The sequence below is a fragment of the Ostrea edulis genome, chromosome 8 (genome assembly GCF_947568905.1).
Source record: "Ostrea edulis chromosome 8, xbOstEdul1.1, whole genome shotgun sequence".
In the NCBI taxonomy this organism is placed as follows: Eukaryota; Metazoa; Mollusca; class Bivalvia; order Ostreida; family Ostreidae; genus Ostrea; species Ostrea edulis.
In genome coordinates this window covers 39,675,734-39,697,418 of record NC_079171.1, presented here as the reverse complement: position 1 = coordinate 39,697,418, position 21,685 = coordinate 39,675,734, and the positions used below count along the sequence as shown (strand labels likewise).

General features: G+C 35.7%; 1 protein-coding gene across 3 annotated transcripts in view; it reads right to left on the bottom strand.

Moving 5' to 3' along the window:
• LOC125661673 (multiple epidermal growth factor-like domains protein 11) overlaps positions 1 to 21,685 on the bottom strand; it is a 225,296-nt gene that overhangs the window by 85,398 nt on the left and 118,213 nt on the right. Inside the window, exon 2 of one of the 3 annotated variants that reach the window (XM_056146124.1) lies at positions 12,220 to 12,447. The exons of the other annotated variants lie outside the window; for them this stretch is intronic. Within the exon in view, the coding sequence (XP_056002099.1) occupies positions 12,220 to 12,447 (228 nt within the window). The remainder of the gene's footprint in view (positions 1 to 12,219; positions 12,448 to 21,685) is intronic. 3 annotated transcript variants of the gene reach the window in all.

Here is a 21,685-nt window from a genome sequence, read left to right as displayed (position 1 = left end):
CAATGATGTGTTTTATCCGTTTTAATCCTGCTATGTATCAATAATTTAACACACTTTCAATGGTTCCAAAAAGAACCTTTGCATTTAAACTAGTTTTTAGTCTTTGATCTATCCCCGATCACGTGGCAAACTTTTTATAGGGAGCACAGCGTACTGCGAGCTCTAATGAATAAAGCGTGTGAAAAACTGAACCTGTGCAAAAATTGTAGAAAAAAAATGCTACAACCCGTCATCACAAATGGCGGATACCTCACATATTCACATCCCCTTGATATTAAATTACATCGTCAACTTCCCATATAATGCATTATCACCTGTATATGGTGTTTATATCTCTCAACTGATTCGATACGCAAGATATTGTTCTGCTTATGGTTTTAAAAATCGAAGCAGGCTACTGGCAAAATAGTTGATGGTGCAGTCTCGTTTAATGTGAACATTTCGCAAATTTTATGGTCGTTTTAACGCTTACGGCGGGTGTAACCGGTTGACAGGAGATGCTTACTCCTCCTATGTACCTGATCCCACCTCTGGTATATCCAGGGGTTTGTGTTTGCCGAACTCCCTATTTTGTATTGCTTAGAGGAGTTATGACATTGATCACTCTTCGTTATATTCACCTTTCATGTATGAACTTACGTAGATCATCTCACCCTAGCCTTGTCGTCTCCTATATAATGCAGTACCTCTCATTAGGCAAGATGGGTACTGTCGCAAAGCAATATATGTGTGTTGTTAGGACGTCGTACATTGTGATACAAATGAAGTAATGGCGGACCTTTAGAAGTTGAAAGGTGAATTAAGCATGCGCGCATAGAATGGCGATGAAAATGGATGTGCATGACTGCATTCTCTAAATCTGAACTTTCTCCGCCGATGTTCCTTTGCCGAAATGCTATAAATGCCGATAATTCCACGTTACCGGTGCTGGAATTAGGGATCTTTATTTCGTATATGTTCCTTTTTGAAGTGAAAAAATGGACTTTTGTGATTTTCAAAGATTCTTGAAATCTTCATTATGAATTGACCCTCCTTCTCTTTATACGAATCGCGAATTCTATGGTCTTTATAACAATATATATTTTCCCAGTACAACCCATCACTGGGGCAAATGCTGTCTAATTTGTTGCATGCTCGATATATTGCCAACTTTTGTTTAAGACCAATTTAGCGATAAAGCGGGGTGGCAGTATAACGAATTCCCCATTACCGACTGGGCAATCGAAAGAAATGTAATACCATCAAGTTATTTTGTTTCTATTCTGTATAAACTTTAAAATATCTTGGAGTTCAATTCTGCAATTATATTTGTAATTAACCTGTCCACCTGAATACCTTGTCCAGCATATCATATATCATCGCACTGCTATCAAAGTACAGTTGTGTGATTGCCAATGGTGTTAGGTAATTGACATTATTATCGATGGAAAATCCTATACAATTTGACCATTTGTTTGAAAATCAGTGGCATATGGCATTATACGGGGTTGGCATTATAACGAGGGTGTTAACATGGGATGAAACCTGTTCCTTACGATTTTCATGCAATAAGCGTGGTGGCATTATAACGGGGGCACGTGTACTTTATCAAATTTCGTTTTTTTTTATAAAAAATATAGATGTCGGGGTTGCCGTCCTTGACATTTGTACTGACGTCATGAGGTCTCAAAAAGGGATATCTACAAAGTCTTCTAATGATTTCGGAAAACCAACATTTATGTTAATATGATGCCTCAGTGAAACTTGGTGGTCTAAATGTATAACGTTCACCCCGCATAGGGAAGAGGGGGGGAGGGTTCGAATATCGGGCGCGACATACCTAAATCGTTAAAAAAAGGTTGTTGCAGTTGCATCGCTAAACGCTCGTCATCAGGTGTGAATAGCACGGGCCCTTGGATATGAAATTAAAAACGGATGTCCCGTGGAGCAGTATGTGTGACACGCTAAAGAACCCTCACTGTTCAATGGTTGTAAGCGCCAAATACAGGTTTTGATGACGTATCCATATGAGAGAAGAATTCTCGAGAGGGACGTTAAACAAGATACAATCAATCAATAAAAACAACCAACAATTAGTGAATGTGTATTCGTGCCTGCAGCTAAAATAAACATTGATATTTGAATGGAGACGTACATTGCTGTGTGGAATCGCTCGATGGTTATGGTGTTTAATTGCGGTGTGTGTGTATGTAAGGGGGGTACCCATATTGATTTATCTAATGGGATTCTCTTTGTGTATATATGTATATCTATAAATTATGTACAAAGGGTGGTGAGCTGTATAAATGAAAAACGTATATGAACACAAACAGGAAATAGCCAATGCTAGACCAGGTCAAGAGGTCAATGGTTGGAATGCATCAATAATCTAAAAATAAAATGTGACAATATACAAGAACTTTAAGATAAATTTCAATGTGCAATGACTGAATTGAACGATTCAAATCAAATAATTAAATTGCTTTTAATTTTAAATGAAAGATTTGTGCCAACGGTGCATATTTTTGAGACGTTACAAATAAGGAATTTTGAAAACAGATCAGCGATGCGATTGTGTATATAGAACCCGCTTGTGTGGATAGTTAGTCAGTGGTATTTGTACCCTGCAAACCCACAACTTGCATTGTTTTATATTTCATTTAGGTGGGGTTCTCGCCACTTTTACAGCAGATAATTCAGGGGACATAAACGAGCAGAATATATATGCTCAATAAAAAGGGTCCATGATCGTATAGACGATCCTGTAAAACAAAGGAATTCAATCGGTCCTGAGGAGTGTATATGACATAACAGGCCTAGAGTATCACGATTCTAACATGCGTAGATATCCCTGATATTTGAGGTCCAATAGCAATCAATGTTGGAGTCTGATAGTGCTAGCTCTGAGATGGTATACAAGGACATGTGTTAGCTAAGTGTGTGATACCTCTCGCTTCCGTAGCCCATCCCAATTCTAATCATAATAATTGATATATCACAAAGTTGTTATGATATAGGTATGACATTGTAGTTGAGACGTCATGATTGCGACGTCACAAAGGCAGCATAATAAATTGGCGCAAGTTAAGATCAACGAAGCGCCAAAAACAAAGCAATGCCTTGAAATATAACATTTAAGTTATAATCATTAACTTACATTCAATTTAGGTTTGAATAACTAATTGTCCTCTTTCCCTCTCCGTAACTTTTCTGCAATTTTACTGCATATACATTGAGAGACGTCAACTTCTAGAAACCTTTGCGTAGTGTATGAAGCAGAAGTGACCGACTCTGTGGTGTATATTATTTCAAGTTCACAGGGATATATCGAATCGACATACATGTATGAATGAAAGTTATTATTCTTAATAGATAGGTTATGAAATATGATAAGGAGTATACTTAAAGTTATGATATATAATTTAATGCAAGGTGAAGATAACGAACAGTGATCAATCTCATAACTCCTACAAGCAATACAAATTAGACAGTTTGGCAAACATGAACCCCCGGACACACCAGAGGCGGGACCAGGTGCCCTATAATCTCTCGCTGTGACCTTCAATTCGACTTTTAGATATATCGATGACGTTTTGTCTATTAACAATGATATCTTTCATTCATATGTCGATTTGATATATCCCTGTGAGCTCGAAATAAAGGACACCACAGAGTCGTCCACTTCTGCTTCATACTTAGATATTTTATTGAAAGTAGACATTAACGGCAAACTGACAACTCAACTGTATGACAAACGGGATGATTTCAGCTTCTCCATCGTCAACTTCCCACATTTATGTAGCAATATTCCATTATCACCTGCATATGGTGTTTATATATCTCAACTGATTCGATATGCAAGAGCTTGTTCTGGGTATAGTAAGTTTTTAAATCGAGGTAAGCTACTGACAAACAAGTTGATGGTACAGGGATTTCAACAGTCTCGATTGAAGTCAACATTTCACAAATTCTATGGTCGTTATAACGATCTAGTTCGTCAATACAACCTCGCATTGGGTCAAATGCTGTCTGACGTGTTTCATACCGATTGTTAAGCCGTTCTTGGCACACTGATTTGACTGCGGATAACTCCGTTTACCTGATCAGGATATGGGGCTCACGGCGGGTGTGACCGGTCAACAGGGGATGCTTACTTCTCCTAGGCACCTGATCCCACCTCTGGTGTATCCAGGGGTCCGTGTTTGCCCAACTATCTATTTTGTATTGCTTGTAGGAGTTATGAGATTGATCACTGTTCGTTATCTTCACCTTGCATTATGGCAATTGCTTCTGATATTTCTAAACAAAATGGTGTTGATGTCATCCAAATAGAGGAAACATTGGCTCCAAAGAAAGAGTTTGAAAATATAATGTTTTTTTTAAAGGTATAGTGGAAATTTAATTTGGTAAACACTTCGCTTTTGTAGTTTCACCTAGATGTAGCTTTCATGAACGTTTTTTTGTTTTGTTTTTGTAAGACAGTGTTTACTTACTGTAATGTGGGAAGTAATGTCACCAGACAAATCTGGTAAAATTTGTTTTGGTCTGATACATACATATATTTCAAATTTGTCCTATGTACACATAGATATATAAAACTTTCAACAAAATCTCAAAAATGTCTGGTAATCAATAAAAGGTCTGAAATACGTAATGCCTGTTCGATAGGGGATACTTACTCCTCCTAGGCACCCGACTCCACCGGCAGTATGTTCAGGGGTCCGTGTTTGTCCAACTCTTTATTTTATATTCCTTATAAGAGTTCATAGATTAATTACTGTTCGTTATTTTCACCTTTCATATTCAAAAGCATATTAGTTTCTAACGTTTTGACACGAAAATGTCACGCCATGTGCTTCATTGATTTGAAATTTATCATGAAGAAAAAACAAATACCCATTAAATCAATGTATTGACCATATTGAAACAGTCTGCGTCAGCCTGTTTTACAAACTTGTTGTCGAACAGGTCCACCATCGGCAGTTTGCAGATAACTATTCCGTGTTTCAAAATTGAATTATATTCTATAATCAAAATTTACATACAGTGTATGTATAAAAGGAAATACAGACTGAGATTATGAGGTTAATGGTCAACTACCACCACTGTAAAAACTGGAGATCCGCCCCTCCAAGTTTTACTCATTATATATACACTTGGTGAATAAACATCGAGGATAGGGTTTTAGTGTTCAACTACCCGCACTGTGAAAAAATGTGGATAAATGCGGAAATCAATCTGTGGTCAATTTCCGCCCTTTCTGTCAACTTACATGACATAGATGCGGCTCCATGAGATATATTTAAACACTCGGCTCGTGTCACAGTCATTTAGAGTACTTGTTTCTTCTGTATCTCTACTGTATCAGAGATTCAATATGAAACTTGTACTATGCAAGATGAAAATAACGAACAGTGATCAATCTCATAACTCCTACAAGCAATACAAAACAGATAGTTGGGCAATCACGGACCCCTGGACACACCAGAGGTGGGATCAGGTGACTAGGAGGAGTAAGCATCCCCTGTTGACCGGTCACACCCGCCGTACTATATGATGAATAAAAAAAAATAAGCAATGATAATACAATTTATTTAGGAGTTAAAAATTGATCACTATTCGTTACCTTCACCTACAGAGGGGAGAGAAGCAGACGTCCGGTAAGAATGATATATACAGCCATTTCAGCTGATATATGCAGGGGTGTCCCAGAAATTGTGAAGAAATATAACAAAAATGTGGGTTGTGTAGATGGAGCTGACATGCTTATGTCGTACTACAGCAATAACCGGAAAAGCGTAAAGGTGTGGGGAAAAATGGCGTTCCATTTTATACAAAGGATGCTTCTAAATTCATGTGTTGTATGCCCAAAATACTTCAGAAAAAATGAAAAACATGTTGCAATTTAACAGGCAGTTATTGGGGGTCTTGCATCCAGACACTTTGCAGGCTTACCTGGTAGAAATATGGAAGTAAATCTCGACTGTCAAATACTAAGAATGAATCTTGTAAATTTTCCAGGTAATTTGAATTCCACAAATTCTACATCTTTTTGCATGAAATAATATACCTATAGACGGGGAAATCGATAGATAAAAATGTACACCTGTCCATTGTTGATTACAGTCTAACTTGATGTTTTCTTGAGGTTTTGTTAATCATAGTGTAAGGGGAGAACATTTTTTTATTAAAAAATGAGTAAATGAGTTGTGTCAAATGGGATTCGAACCCGGTGCCGAGATGCGGTCGCGTGTGATGGATGATAGGCGTTAACCTCTGCGCCATTGAGACTTTGCAACTACGTAGATATTTTTGGTATTATGTGTGTCTGATTATTATTGTAAAATTAATTATAATCGACATTTAAGAGTATTATATTATATCAATTTTGGGTAAAGGTATCTCTTGCTGAGTTAAAATAATTTCGTGTAATATTTTTCACACTTATGAAGACGGTCAGTGATTGGTCAGTGTGTGTAATAATAGAACCTACTATTGGCCATATTTTTGCACGAGATACAGAACAACGAAGGCGTGTCTGATGTTGTGCAAGTTTTTCGTGATATATTTGTCATTTTCAAGTACACAATAATTTGTCAGTGAATATTTTGAGTGCATAGATTCACTATATCGTGTATAAGGTATTATAGGAGATTCTTTACAAAACAATGCTGTTAGGAAGAAGAATTCGATATTTAGCATTTTCTTTAATCAAACATATAGAATTGAGAACTAGGTTATAGCTTAATGTTTTCTATTTATACTTAATGGGAGACTATAATTGAGTTACATACATGTACGTCGGGGACACAACGGTGTCCGAGTTCTATGTGTGTTTCAGTATATTTACAGTGTTTATGTTATTAATAGGTCTACATGTAGGTGATCAGTGTATTACGTTGACCTTGACCTGTCGTGGTGGCCATTTTTGGGCCGGATATTGCGTGTCTTGTTTAGGTTTGTGAATTTGCGTATTCGCAACCTTTTTCTAATTTGTAATTGCTATTTGTTCATGTTGCTAATTATGCATGTTTATAATACATGCACTACATATGAATCCTTGCATAGGAAATATTATTGTATTGATTGAGGTCAAGCAAATCTTATACATTGGTTAAGTCACTAGCACAGATTATAATGTGTTTTTATTTATTTATATTTATAGGAGCACTGTCATTGATTCATTGATTGATTACATTACACTACAACTGTGAATAAAAGGTGAAAAGAACTTATGTGTTACAAATGTTAGTAACTCCATAACTTAAAAAAAAATCTGGATTTGCCCGTTTCTGGCTTTGAATAGAAATTCAATTTCATTTCAAAGTATTTGCTATCAGTCAGAATCTTTATGATAATGCATTTGAATGTTTGTTACAGGTCATTTAGAAAAATATTGTGTTGTTTGCTCAAACCGCTTCCTTGGAATACGAAAGCGAAGTCGAACCATGTGCATGAAATGCAAGAGGGGCCTACATTTTAAATGTAAAAAACGACACGTGTTCAGAAGAGTAGAATGAATGATAAATCAGGCTGATACATGTGTTTGAAAAAACAACAATAGGATCTCCTCTCCTAAAAACTTTGAAATCTCGAACTATATCGCAATATTTCGCTTATGAAAAAAATATTTCATAAACTTGCACTTTAGTTAATGTAGTTAATCATTTTTCCTTCATGATAATTTGAAAAACGGTTCGATTTTCTGTAGGATAGTAGAACACTAGTGAATGTAAGTACCTGTTCTTACATTTGATTATATTGTCTGCCGCTCTCTTAGAAATATGTGGACACGAAGTAACGAAATACTGAATATCTAAAGAGATAATCCACTTCACTAAGTACTGATCTGACCCTTATAATGGAAATACATGTAAAGAAATTGACAGAATTTTCCTCAAAAGGTATGTATAACCATGATAAGTGTTTTTTTCCTCTTTTTTTATATTGAGAAAAACCAGCAACTATAAAACAAACGCTTGTATACATGCAGGACGCAACTCATGGTAACAGCGATTTTTTATGCACATGATGCATGTGATGTATCGTAGATGTATATACACCATCTGGAGTAAACTAATTATAAAGTAGGAACGTTGTAACTGTTTACCAACCAAAATGATCACTACCAGTATATTATGTTATTAAATACAGTTCTAAAATCAGACAATAATTACTACATGTGTTTGTGCATGACATACTGGCTTTCTATATTGTTTTAGCAACCTATATTTTGAAGATCGACTAACAACGCGAAACATAAAGAGTAAATATGGTCTTCAGACAAAAGTATTAATAGATATCCGTCATGCAGATTAATTGATATATGATCATTGTAAATACTGTAGACGGTAACACACTGTGCGTACTGTAGCTAGAGGAAACAAATATCTATCTCCGCATTGTATCAAATAATTCATAAAAATTACCCCAGGCCAGATTGTCCGTCCTGTAGTATATAGTTATGTAACGTATACTGAGGACACCTCTTAGATCCACCCACCACTTCGCTGTTTGTGCTACATTGATGGATATCGTTCATTCTCTCTCTCTCTCTCTCTCTCTCTCTCTCTCTATATATATATATATATATATATATATACACACACACACACACACACACATAAATATATATATATATATATATATATATATATATATATATATATATATATCAGGGTATCTTATTAATGTGATATTATGCTTTAGGGGTGTATTGCATTATATTCTGTTACTAATAAATCGGCCAACCTGACACAATTTCAAATATAAAACTACACAACCACTAAATCAACAACAGTTACATACAATATTTATGAAAGATGTCTAAAGTTATCGAGAGAGAAAAATATGAATTGTCTTTCAGCAAACTCATTATTTCCTTAATTAGGAAGCAGCATATTATGGTAACAGCAATTTTTTATGCACATCATGCATGTGATGTAGCGTAGATGTATATACACCATCTGGAGTAAACTAAGTATATAGTAGGAACGCTGTAACTGTTTACCAACTAATATGATCACTACCAGTATACTATGTTTATAAATACAGTTCTAAAATCAGACAATAAGGACTCCATGTGATTGTACATAACATACTGGCTTTCTATATTGTTTTAGTAACCTTTATTTTGAAAACAGACTAACAAAGAACAAGAGCCACGAAAACCCAAATATGGCCCTGTAATTTTGAGTAAAATAAAGTATCTTCATTCCAAAATTCCATCATGGTATAAAAGAGCTTAGACCTTCTTCTTTATAAATCCAGTGTTTTTCCGCGAAAATGCACGCATATTGAAATTACAACATGCGGAACCCATAACAGTTGTGGTATTTTTGTAAAAGTTGATAATTTCCAACAATATGCACCAAAATTTTGTATAACCGCCAGGCCTCGATCCAATAAATATTAATGAATTGTAAATTAGTATATTAAATATTGCATAGAAGTTGAGAGTTTTTTTTGGATCGAGGCCTGGGGGATATGTGAATTTTTACTTTTTTGTTCTGCAAATAACTGGAATTTCACATTCCATGCACGAAATCTGAATATTTTTCCATTCTATAGGTTTATTACAAATTGTAATATTTAAATATTATAGTTGGGGATTGCTCCATTGTCTTTTTACGAAAGCATTGATTATTCAAAGTTAATGAAATATGATTATTTCAAACAATATTATTAAAATAAAATCGGATCCGCGCCATCGTCGGAATCGGACTATGTACATTGATCGATTTTGCCCCAAAATTTCAAATAGATTATGTGCTCAATTTATGAACCTAGATATATATGCAACCGTGTTAGGAATAGTTACAAAAACCTTGCCCTAGTTAAATAGTTTTAGCTATTTGAACAAACAATTACGAAGTTAATTCCTCCAATCCACTCCAGATGAAATCCACCCATCGTCTGCGCCTTTACTTCCACACATTTTCTTTATACGCTATCACACTGTATATATATTTTAATTATCTGAAGATCGTTGAATGTAATGAATATCTGGCTTCACATGATCCATCTCCTTACATTCAGTTTTCTTGGCACTGGTGAACATGATGAAATCGTTATCCCAGTACAAAAAAAGACTTGGAGTTGGATGGCTAACTCGATAGGTTACGTAGATGTGAAGATATAAATCTAATAATAAATAGATTTCTAAAGTTATCATACAAACTATGGGTAGCATACAAAAATTAGGTGTCCACATAACATTACAAAGGATAAACTGTAAGCTACAAGTCTCTAAGCTACAACATTCGTTCGGTTGTTTACGTGCCAACCGATTTGGATATACGTCATCGGATACCGTTATATTTCGACACACAGGTATTCCGGTCCATTGCATATTTCATCCAAAAGAAATCAATATATAGAAATTCATACATGTACAAATATGAATACGAAAAATATATCTAGTAATATGGACCTTGTTTTGCTTGTAAATGAAATTCATTGACAGAGTTACATTACTAGATCTAATTAGCAAAATACAAGGCAGTTAATAAAAAAATGGATAATACTAATAAATAATTCGTTAATGAAAAACAAGAGTAAAAAGAATGTTACCGAAAATAGTGTATATTTAATTGTTTCAATTATATTTGTTATTTAAAATTCAGTCTCATCAGCAAATATGCAAAATCAAAACTCTTATAACAAAATTAAAAAATGACAAATGACAAATGGAGAAAAAAGGAGGATATTATTAATACCGATTAAAATAGAAGTGAACATATAAGTGGCACTCGTTCCTAAAGTAAAAGTTGATGTATGTATTCTTAATTTTTTTTTTAGCCAATATGATTAAGCAATATATTACTAAGCATTATAAAAGGAAGAATCGAACACATTATTAAACCACACTTTAGTTTGAGTATTTATAATATGGAGAAAGTGTCTGATAATGGAAAAGGGTTTCCCTCATGCATTTTATGTAAGAAAAGAACTAAACCTAATGCCAGAAATAAATGTGAAAGTGTTAAAATAAGCAAATTTTCATGGTGGATGCCAAACTACAGATGTGTTAATTCACCGTGAAGTTATCCTCTTGGTTGATAAAAGTCTTATTTCTATCTATGTGAAAATTAGGCTCTACTGGTAACCCCGCTTAATTTCGATTGCACAGTGACACTTTACCAAATATATGGGAGGAGGGAGTTTGCTTCTATTACGTAGCAGTATCAAAATAAGATTTTTTTTGAATAAATGAATTAATTTCATAAATGTTATGGAGCTACATGTATAATGATGATAAGGGATTTTGAAATACACACAGGTTTATATCATTGTAATAAATGACCCGGATAGGAACCTAAAAAAATAAAATTAAATAAATGGAACATATTTTACCTGATTATGAGATCACGTTAACCTAATGTGAAATAAATTATCTCCATATGACTAAACTAAATGTTCTTGTGTTATGCTGTACATGTACGGCTACTTTTGTAAAAGTTTCCCTATTAGCCCCCCCCCCCCCCTCCAACACACACACACCATAAATGTAAATATGGCAGAACACAAAATGGTATGCAACAATTGAAATGGGTGAGCAAAAAATACAAGTGTGAAACGTAGGATTAAAATGTTTACTCACTGTCCAAAGTTATACATGTAGCAACAAGTGTCTTAAATAACAACACTGCTGTCCGAAGTCTGTCTGTCATTGTTTACGGCGTGTTTACATGGACATGTGGGATAATAATAACACCCCCCAGATGATAAAACACACACACACACCCAATAAATCCGCAAATTCACTTTGATACCTAGAAAACTTTCACGTAAAAGTGCATGAAACGTTGTAATATTGTGACGTTACATTGCAAAATTGTGACGTCAATAAAAATCTGACCAAAACAATGGGTACTTTGAACGTCAATAACAAAAAACAAAAAACAAAAAAAAAAACAACTTGAAACGATATCGGAAAAAGGATAACATATTTGAAAAATATATATTCTTAGTTTCTGTCCCCGAGAATAATATCAAGTTCTGACTAAGGGCCATTTTTGGCTATCCCTTGCTCTTGTTATTTACATGAAACATAATGAGTAAATATGATCTTCAGACAGCTTGATTTTTAATCAGAAGCATTAATAGATATCCGTCATGCAGATTAATTGCTATAAGATAATTTTAAATTGACTGTAGACAGCAACACACTACGCGTACTGTAGATAGAGGAGACACACATCTCAATCCGCCTTGTATCAAATTATTCATAAAAATTACCCCAGGCCGCATTGTCCGTCCTGTAGTATATAGTTATGTGATGTATACTGAGGACACCTCCTAGATCCACCCACCACCTGGCTGTTTGTTTCGCAATTCCCGATATCGTACACTCTCCTCCACCAGCAGAATAGTCTGATTTTAATCCGTCCACCGCTTGATCAGCTCCCCAAGGTTGACCAAAATATGGATACAGCTGCTGTGCAGGTTTCCCTGAAGCAATGTTTTCTGAAAAGAATATATAGTTAAGATGATGTAAAACTTATACGGTACCAATTTTGATGCACCAGATGCGCATTTCGACAAATAATGTCTCTTCAGTGATGCTCAACCGAAATGTTTGAAATCCGAAATAACTATGAAGTTTTAGAGCTAAATATAGCCAAAAACAGCGTGCCAAAAAGTGGAACCAAATTCGTCCAAGGATAAGAGCTATGCATGATTTCAGAAATACTATACCAACTGCAAACAGTAGTCAAGGTATTGGGATTTGCTTGATATGTTAAATAGTATAGTTGGGGATACCGTGTGGGTGTTAACATGTTACAACGGTAATCCTGCATTATGTACGCATGTGTGTAAACGTCATTTGTCTAAGTACTGATTTCTTAAGGAGAGAGAGAGAGAGAGAGAGAGAGAGAGAGAGAGAGAGAGAGAGAGAGAGAGAGAGAGAGAATAAATAAAAGAAGACACAATTACGTTGTATCGCTTACCTGAGTAGCGACAGTGTTTGGACTATTATTTGAATATTAAAATCTTATTTCGAACTCATGATGACCCCCAGATTCATAGATAAATAAAAGAAGAGAAAATTACGTATTTGTTTTGTTTTTAACGGAGAAAACGAAGAACCAAGATCATTTACACTAAATTTTCTAACTTATATTGTTTGAGCAAAGGGCAATTGCAAACTTCCCCAGAATTAACAGGAGGCCGTGAAAGAAATCAAAACAGAAATAATGATTTATTAATGATTCTTAAAATGAAAACTAACAATACGTGATAACAATTAATTGTCATACACGCAACCTCTTGATGGCATTGCAATAAACCAGCAATTTAGCATATTTCATTCATATTCTGATTTAAATCTATATATGCATGTCTAAAAACTGATACTTTAATTAAGATATCAATATCATGTGTCCATATACATGTCTGATAATTGATGCTTTAATTAAGGTAAAATTATTATATATCTGTATATCCCTGGGTCAAGGCCTCTGCTAGTGGACTGTTAGTCCTCGAGGGTCTCTACAGCCCAGTAGCTAAGTACTTCTTTACTAGCTTGAAAATACGGACCTATATTTAATTGGTGGAATAAAATTTAGAAACCCATTTCAAAATTAAGGATTATCTCCCTCATGCATAGCTCTTATCCTTAGACAAATTTGACTCCAGTTTTGCTGGCAATCTGTTTTCCTCTAAAATAGCTCGTACAAGTTTATTGTTTTTTCGGATTTCAAAAATGTCTGTTGAGCATCACTCAAGAGACATTATTTGTCGAAATGCGCATCTGGTGCATCAAAATTGGTAGCGTATAAGTTTCACATGTCTAATAACTAGTATTTTATTGAAGATATAATTATCATGTGTCTACAGGCATGTCTGATAATCAGTGCTTTGATTAATTGAGATGAAATTATTATGCGTCTATATGTATGAAAGGTGAAGATAACGAACAAGTGACCAATCGCATATCTCCTGCAAGCAATACAAAATAGATAGTTGGGCAAACAAGGACCCCTGGACACACCAGAGGTGGGATCAGGTGCCTAAGAGGAGTAAGCATCCCCTGTTGACCGGTCAAACCCGCCGTGAGCCCTATATCCTGATCAGGTAAATCCGCAGTCAAAATCAGTGTGCCAAGAATGGCCTAGCAATAGGTATGTATGTCTAATAATCAGTGCTTTATTTATATGCATGTCTAAAAATTAGTGCTACCATAATGTGTGCATATGTATGTCAAATAATTAGTGTTTCAATTAAGATATATGTATTATGTGTCAATATGCTTATCTGATAATTAGTGCTTTATTTAAGATAAAATTGTCATTTGTCTGTATACATGTTTAATAATCAGTGCTTTATTTAATATGTAAACCCCGCGAAAACAGGAAATGCTCACTCATATTCATAATTCCGTCATTAAGATATTGAGGAATTCTTGCCATCTCCTATACATGCGTTGTTTTGATGGCGAATCCCTTTCCTGCCTCGCATCGCTCTTCACTACTGCACCCTCTCCAAAATAAGGTGTAGCCACCGCCAGTCTCAGCAAGTTGGCCTTTGTCTGCAAAGCGCGTTTCGCTAAGAGCTGCAATATCAATTATGTAGTGGGCCAGTTCCCTTGCCACTAGTACAGTTCGTCTCTCCGGCCCATCCGCTTTCTTGTTGAGCAGCGTTCTAATGTTCTATGACGCTATAGTGAGCACCTTAGCCTTTTTCTTTCTTGTGTTTAGACTGCTATAGAGTGATCCCCGCCAGCAGCGGGATGCTGACCAGGGTGAGGTAAGACATGCTATTTTAGGGGACCTTTTCCAGCCCCGTCGTCAGGCTACAGAGGTAAGCAGAACAATCCTAAAGAGGAATGCTCGATCGCTCAGGGGGCTACCGGGCTCCAATGCTGTCTTGGTCTAGTGAAAAGCGACCACCTACTGCTTCGCCGCTTCCCCACCGCCAAACATGACTTGATATGGTGACGGGATGGTGATGTCATGACTTGCGCGTGACTTTGATTACATTGAAGGATACTTGCACAGGATCAGCCCCACTGATGTGCGGGAATCCAGTGCAATGCGAAGTCAAGACGGCTGGGGACAAACCTCGATGAAGGAGCTGCTGTATGGTGACAAGTATGCAAGTCAACAACCTCACGGGCTTCACTCAGGATTTTCCCCTTCAGCCTTTACTCCCTTAGCCTTCTTCTCTCCCAAGATGCTGGATAAAATGTAGTTTTGGATTAGTTTATGTCACTCAAACCATGGAATAATACATGAATTATATGAAATGTATTTACACTTGGGTCAAAAGAGAGAAAATAAGGAGAACAGACAATATCATTGATTTTTTTTAGAATGAACAAGCATAACATTCTTGGAAATACGGGATTTCCAGAAGATGAACGTTCATACAGTCCCTGAAACGTTCTACGTTACCATTTTCCCGTTCACTAACCGTGCGCTCACTGATCGTTCAGCGATCAGTATTTTCTCTTTGCATTGTCATTCGGAACTCGAAAGTCAAATGATCGATCTTCATACATGTAGAGAGGCGAAAAGGAAATTCGGTCAATTATGTTATATGAACACATCATAATGACAATTAATGACAATTAGATTATCAGTATTAAGGAAGAACCATCATTATTAGATTAAAGATATTTTTGGGGTGAAGTGAATTTAAGTTTTTTTGAATGCTTATAAAAAATTGATAGAAGAATGTTTAATATAGAAAAACACCATATGTCAGCAACAATGTCTAACTCAGGGATATGCACTTTACATCAACTTTTTATCAAAATCTTATCTATAACAGGTATGTATGATTTATTTCATGAGGGGGGAGGGGCGACCGGAAAGAGATATATTTGAAGTTGGCTTCTCGAAACTTCTTGACAAGCATTTTAAAAAACTGCCAATAGAAATTTAATGATACAATATTTGTCATCACTAATATTTTTATTCAATATTCATAAAAACGGTGTCGAGTTAATGAGGTGCTGAATTTACCTGAGGCTGAGTAGACGGAATGCCTTCATAGTTATCTCTGATCAATTGCAAATCTGATAAATGATTTTAAAACAATATCAAGGAATTTCATATCTGTAATCGGAAATACAAAATAGTTCTTTTGACAAATTCATATTTATAATAAAGAAAAATCACAGGAGTTCGTTGCAGTTGTTTTGAAAATTGTTTGACCAAAGAAGTTTACACTTGTAACAATTAAGTCTACATTTTTTACAAGTGTCAACGTAGTTTCAGTGTACCTGTAATTACAGTCTCGAACGAATCCTAATTAGGATTTTTTTTTATCCACAATCATGAAAAAGCCAATGGTCGATTTGAAACTTCAATTCAATTTTCGCAAAGTGGTAGCAGATCAAGCGTACTGAATGTTCATATCACCCTTTAGTAATCTTAGTGTTACAATATAAAAGAATAGAAGAAATCATTCATATTGTTAAAGAACATAATATATGTTTGGTTAAAAAAAAGGGGAGGGGGAACGTGTAACATGCAGTTCTGAATGAGAGAGAAGAATACAAGAACTTGTCAGTATGAATTGGAATCATGTACATTTTGCGAAGGACGAGCGCCCGTGTATGTACAAAATGAGGCTGTTTCAGTTAATCAACACCTCAACACCCTACCCTCCACGCACACACATACACACACACACGCGCGCGCACGCACACACACCCTGATGTCGACCCAGAACAAAATATTAACAATGACTAATCACAACACCAACGATAACAATGGAAACCACAACTTTATCGATGACTGTGAAACGACATACATTATCATTCTATTTTTCTCACAGGACTTTGTTGTAATCGTTGTACGATCGCGTGTCTATCATTATCGTGGGATGTACGATCGCCTGCCTACCATTGTCGTGGGTTGTACGATCGCGTGTCTATCATTATCGTGGGTTGTACGATCGCGTGTCTATCATTATCGTGGGTTGTATGATCACGTGTCTATCATTATCGTGGGTTGTATGATCGCGTGTCTATCATTATCGTGGGATGTACGATCGCGTGTCTATCATTATCGTGGGTTGTACGATCGCGTGTCTATCATTATTGTGGGTTGTACGATCGCGTATCGATCATTATCATGGGTTGTACAATCACTTATTACGTCGTTACCGGTCGCATAAATTCCCAAGAAATATAGAAATCGAATCGTTATTTGAAAACTTTGAGGTATGATACACACCTTAGTATTAAAGCATCTCTTTCAATATGACAATGACAATTAACTTAGACAATTGAAATAATGTACATTTGTATTTCATAGAGTAAAGTATGAAAGTTCACTTTAATATCACGTTTTGGTGGAAATGTTATGGGAAAATTCAAATAAAACAGCAAATGAATTAATTCTGCAGAAAGTGTATAGGTAAATACACATCGAAAACAATTATCACTTGTTCTATCATAGCGACATTCGTGAGAAAAAAAATCTGAAACATAAGAAATTGCAATTTATTTCTCACCTCCTGTTCAAGTATCAATCTACGTAGCCGATCACGTCCGCGTTAACGATTTCGCTTTTATCAGGATCCAAACTAAAGCTAAGAATTATCAAAGTATTTGTTTCCATGTGCGAGGTAAAACAAAATTATACACGTATGTATTTCGGGGTATATTGAGATCCTTACTAATTATGCTTTGTTGAAAATATTGATATAAAAATAAAGATGAAGGATTACAGACAGGCTGAAGACGACCTGACATAAAGAAGTCGAATACAAATGGAAAACATCAAATTTATGATTGCAAACTCTATTAAACCATGATGGTAAATTCACAAATTCACAAGAGGTATATGGACCACATCGCTCACCCGAGAAGCCTTTCGGTCTATATACATTGTATATGTATAAAACTTTGATCCCCTATTGAGGCCTCACCATACTCCTGGGTACCATGATTTGAACGACATTGAATCTACTCTATATTAGAAAGTTTTCATGTTCTGTCCCACTAGTTCTTGATAAGATTTTTTCCCCCGTCGCAACTCGGAAGGGGACATAGAAATACCGGTGTCCGTACGTCCGTTCCATTTCATTTTGTGGACGCAACTCCTCAGGAAACGCTCAACGGATTTTGTTCATAATTTGTAGGATTGTTAGTCGCCATGTATAGTTGATCATATTACGATGCCATTTTGATTCGACAATTTTTACAGGAGTTATGTGACTTTGTTGATTTTGTACATACTACACTATAGGAACACTTTGTGGACGCAACTCCCCAGAAACCGTTCATTGAATTTATTTCATTATTTTATAGGATTGTCAGTCACCATATGTAGTTGCTTATATTGTGCCGGTGTTATAGAGCCAAACTTCTCTCCATAGTGAGACTTCCCCCCGGAAGTCTCACTCTAGAATGAGCCTTCCCCCTTCGGAGGTCTGACTCTGGAGTGAGCCTTCCCAACGGAAGTCTGGCTCTAGGGTGAGCCTCACCCCCCCCCTCCCGGAAAAGAGATTGGTTCCAAAGTTATATGCTAGCTTATTTACCACTTCATGCGAAAAAATGCAATATGAAATTATATTATGCAATATAAGATATTGACACTACATCATGCATCAACATCTAAAGCTTGATTCCACTCTGATTTATCCAGGGGTCCGTGTTCACCCAGTCACTTTTTATTTTCAATGGGAGTTATGATACATCAATGTCATACAATATCATACAATGCAATATCAAATAAATATTGTATCATATCATAATGAACTAACATTGTATCATTGTTCTCTCTCTCTCTCTCTCTCTCTCTCTCTCTCTCTCTCTCTCTCTCTCTCTCTCTCTCTCTCTCTCTTTCTCTCTCTCTCTATCTCTCAGTTGGTGAGTTAAAATGACTTATAGTGTGTTTTATTCACCGTTTTCTTCTCTTGAGTGTAATGAACGACTTAAGCAAATCATGTAATGCCCTGCTGAAAAAGGTCTTGGTATCTAGACAATCTCCATAAAGTGACAATAGTTTACCAGGAATAAATGAAGGGGGAAGTCCTGCTATGGGAGGGGGGTACTCTACAACTAGTGATAGAGTAGTTCTTCCTACGGGGAACGCTCACTCTAGAGCCAAGCTTCCGGGGAAAGCATCATTATGGGAGAAGGTTCACTCTACAACTCCGGCATTTTGATTCGATATTTTTTACAGGAGTTATGGGACTTTGTTAAATCTGTACATGCTACACTATAGGAACACTTTGTGGACGCAACTTCTCATAAACCGCTCAATGGATTTCGTTTAATTTTGTAGGATTGTTAGTCACTATATGTAGCTGAGCATATTGTGCCTGCATTTTGATTCAAAATTTGTATAAGCGTTATAGGAGTTTTTTGAATTTGTACATGGTACACTATAGGAACATTTTGTCGATTTAACTCCTCATAGACCACTGTATGAATTTTGTTCAAATCGCAAAATTATTAGTCACAATATGTAGTTGACCACAATTCAGATTCTATAAATTGTACAAGAGTTAAGGGACTTTTGTGCTTCAACTAGTTTTTTTTCGGCGGGGTACTTATGGCTACGAGTAGCAAGTTTGTTTAAATAACTTCTCTATATAGCTGTATATAAAACTTTGAACCCTATTATGGCCGTACCCTACCCCCAGATATCACGGTTTGAAGAAATTAAATCTATCTTTATCAGGACGCTTTCATGTAAATTCAATTGTTCTGGCCTAGTGCTTCTTTAGAAGGTTTTCAAATATTGTTCCTGTATTACAGCATGTCAAACTTTGATCCCGGGAACCATAATTTCAACAAATTTTAATCCGCTTTAACTCATGAAGCTGTCACGTAAATTTCAACTTTTCTGGTCCATTCTCTCTTGAGCAGATTTTTAAAGATTTTCAAAACATATCGGCCTGTATTACATTGATCCCCTATTGTGGCCCCACTCCAATCCCGGGAGCTATGGCTTAACAAAGATGTCAGAAATATTGCAAGTAAATTTTAAGTTTTCTAATCCAGTGGTTCTTGAGAAATATTCTAAACATTTAATTTTAAATGATCCAACCGTATTTTCGGCTTTTCTTTATTGATGGGCGCGCATTGACCCTAATTTGAACAAAATTTATGCGAGGATGATATGTTCCAAGATTGATTGAAATCGATCAAACAGTTCTGGAGAAGATGTGAAAATGCAAATAGTTTTACGGACAGACGACCACAGACACATGATGATGAGAACATTTCATTGAGCTTTCATCTGAGGCTAAATAACTTACTTAAATTATTGTAAAAACATAACATTATGTCAGTAATGATTATTAATTATTTAATAAAACAAAAGAAATCCTTTACTGATGGTCAATTATAACCAGAAACATTTACATAGAAAATTTGAACTTTACATGAAATTGGGAAGTGCAACGTACATGTATTGCGCCCCCCTATATCACAGGTACAAATCATTAGGAAGCGCGGCGTTGTGAACAATCTAAATGATCACTTCTTTGTGAAGCGTTGTATATTTCACCATCTATAATGCCACTGACGTTTATATCCATATTAATTACTGCTGACTAGTACATAAGCTACATGTAGTTTATAAGACACTAATTAATTCCCTCCCCAAATCCAAATATCAGCCCTCAATGACTTGAATCGTAAATTGTAAACAACTTATTAAATATTTGAAATCACTCACCATATAATATGACTTCGGAAACACATACACATGACAAAAGAAAGATCCGAATCATGTTCAATTTAAACAATATCGCACCACAGGAATCAAATATTCAACCACAACAAAACAAAGTGAAAACATTCCTACAAACAGGAAGTAAAATTCTGACCAGGTCACGGTTAGTTCATGACATTATTGTGGAACTGGGGGTATTTAAATATCCATTGAGGAGCTTGTATGAAATGCATTTACACAAGATTAAACATTACCTGTGTTTAGATGATTCAATAGCGTAGCCTCCACTAAGTCAAAAAGCCAGTTGTCTGCAGATGATTTTATAAAGTAAATTTCATAAATTACCATCAAGGTATTAATTGTGTAACTGTTTTCATGTTAAACAGTTTGACGGCCAATAATGACGGAGTGAAAAAGCGATTGCTTCTGCTTTAAAGCATCAAAGAGTACAAGTTAAGGAGGTACTCTACATCGTCATAATGACTGACTTTCTTTAAAACATGGAGAAAAAATCAATATCAGCAATATTTGACTTTTCCTTTTCAATCTAAATACCTAACCGAGTAGCTCAGTAGGTTAGCATACTGAAAGACACTTCCAGTTGGTCTCCAGCAGAATGAGCACGAGGAATTTTCGCTGATTGAAGAACGACCGTTTGTGATTTATGTAAGTGGCAAACTACAACTGTTGAACTTTAGGCACAAATCCGTTGGATATATGTTTGTGTTTCTACTGTAAATACATTTGACTTTGAACCTGTATTGTTTTGAATACAAAACACAATAGCAGCCACGTCAGGTGGCGGTCATAGCGGCGGATTTAGAAATGTCACTTTTCAACGAAGGAACTGCGCGGGTAGGTTGAGGCAAGTTATGAAAATTTTTACTGGGATAAAATCCGCGAAACAATGTGACGTCATAATTGAAATAAGTATATCACTAAGTATATATTAAATTCCGATTTTATTTTTTATTTAAGTTTTATTTATGCATAAAATAAACCATGCAGCTACTAAGATCCAACGAAACTCGAAATGCTATACTGCTGTTTTGTAATTTCTG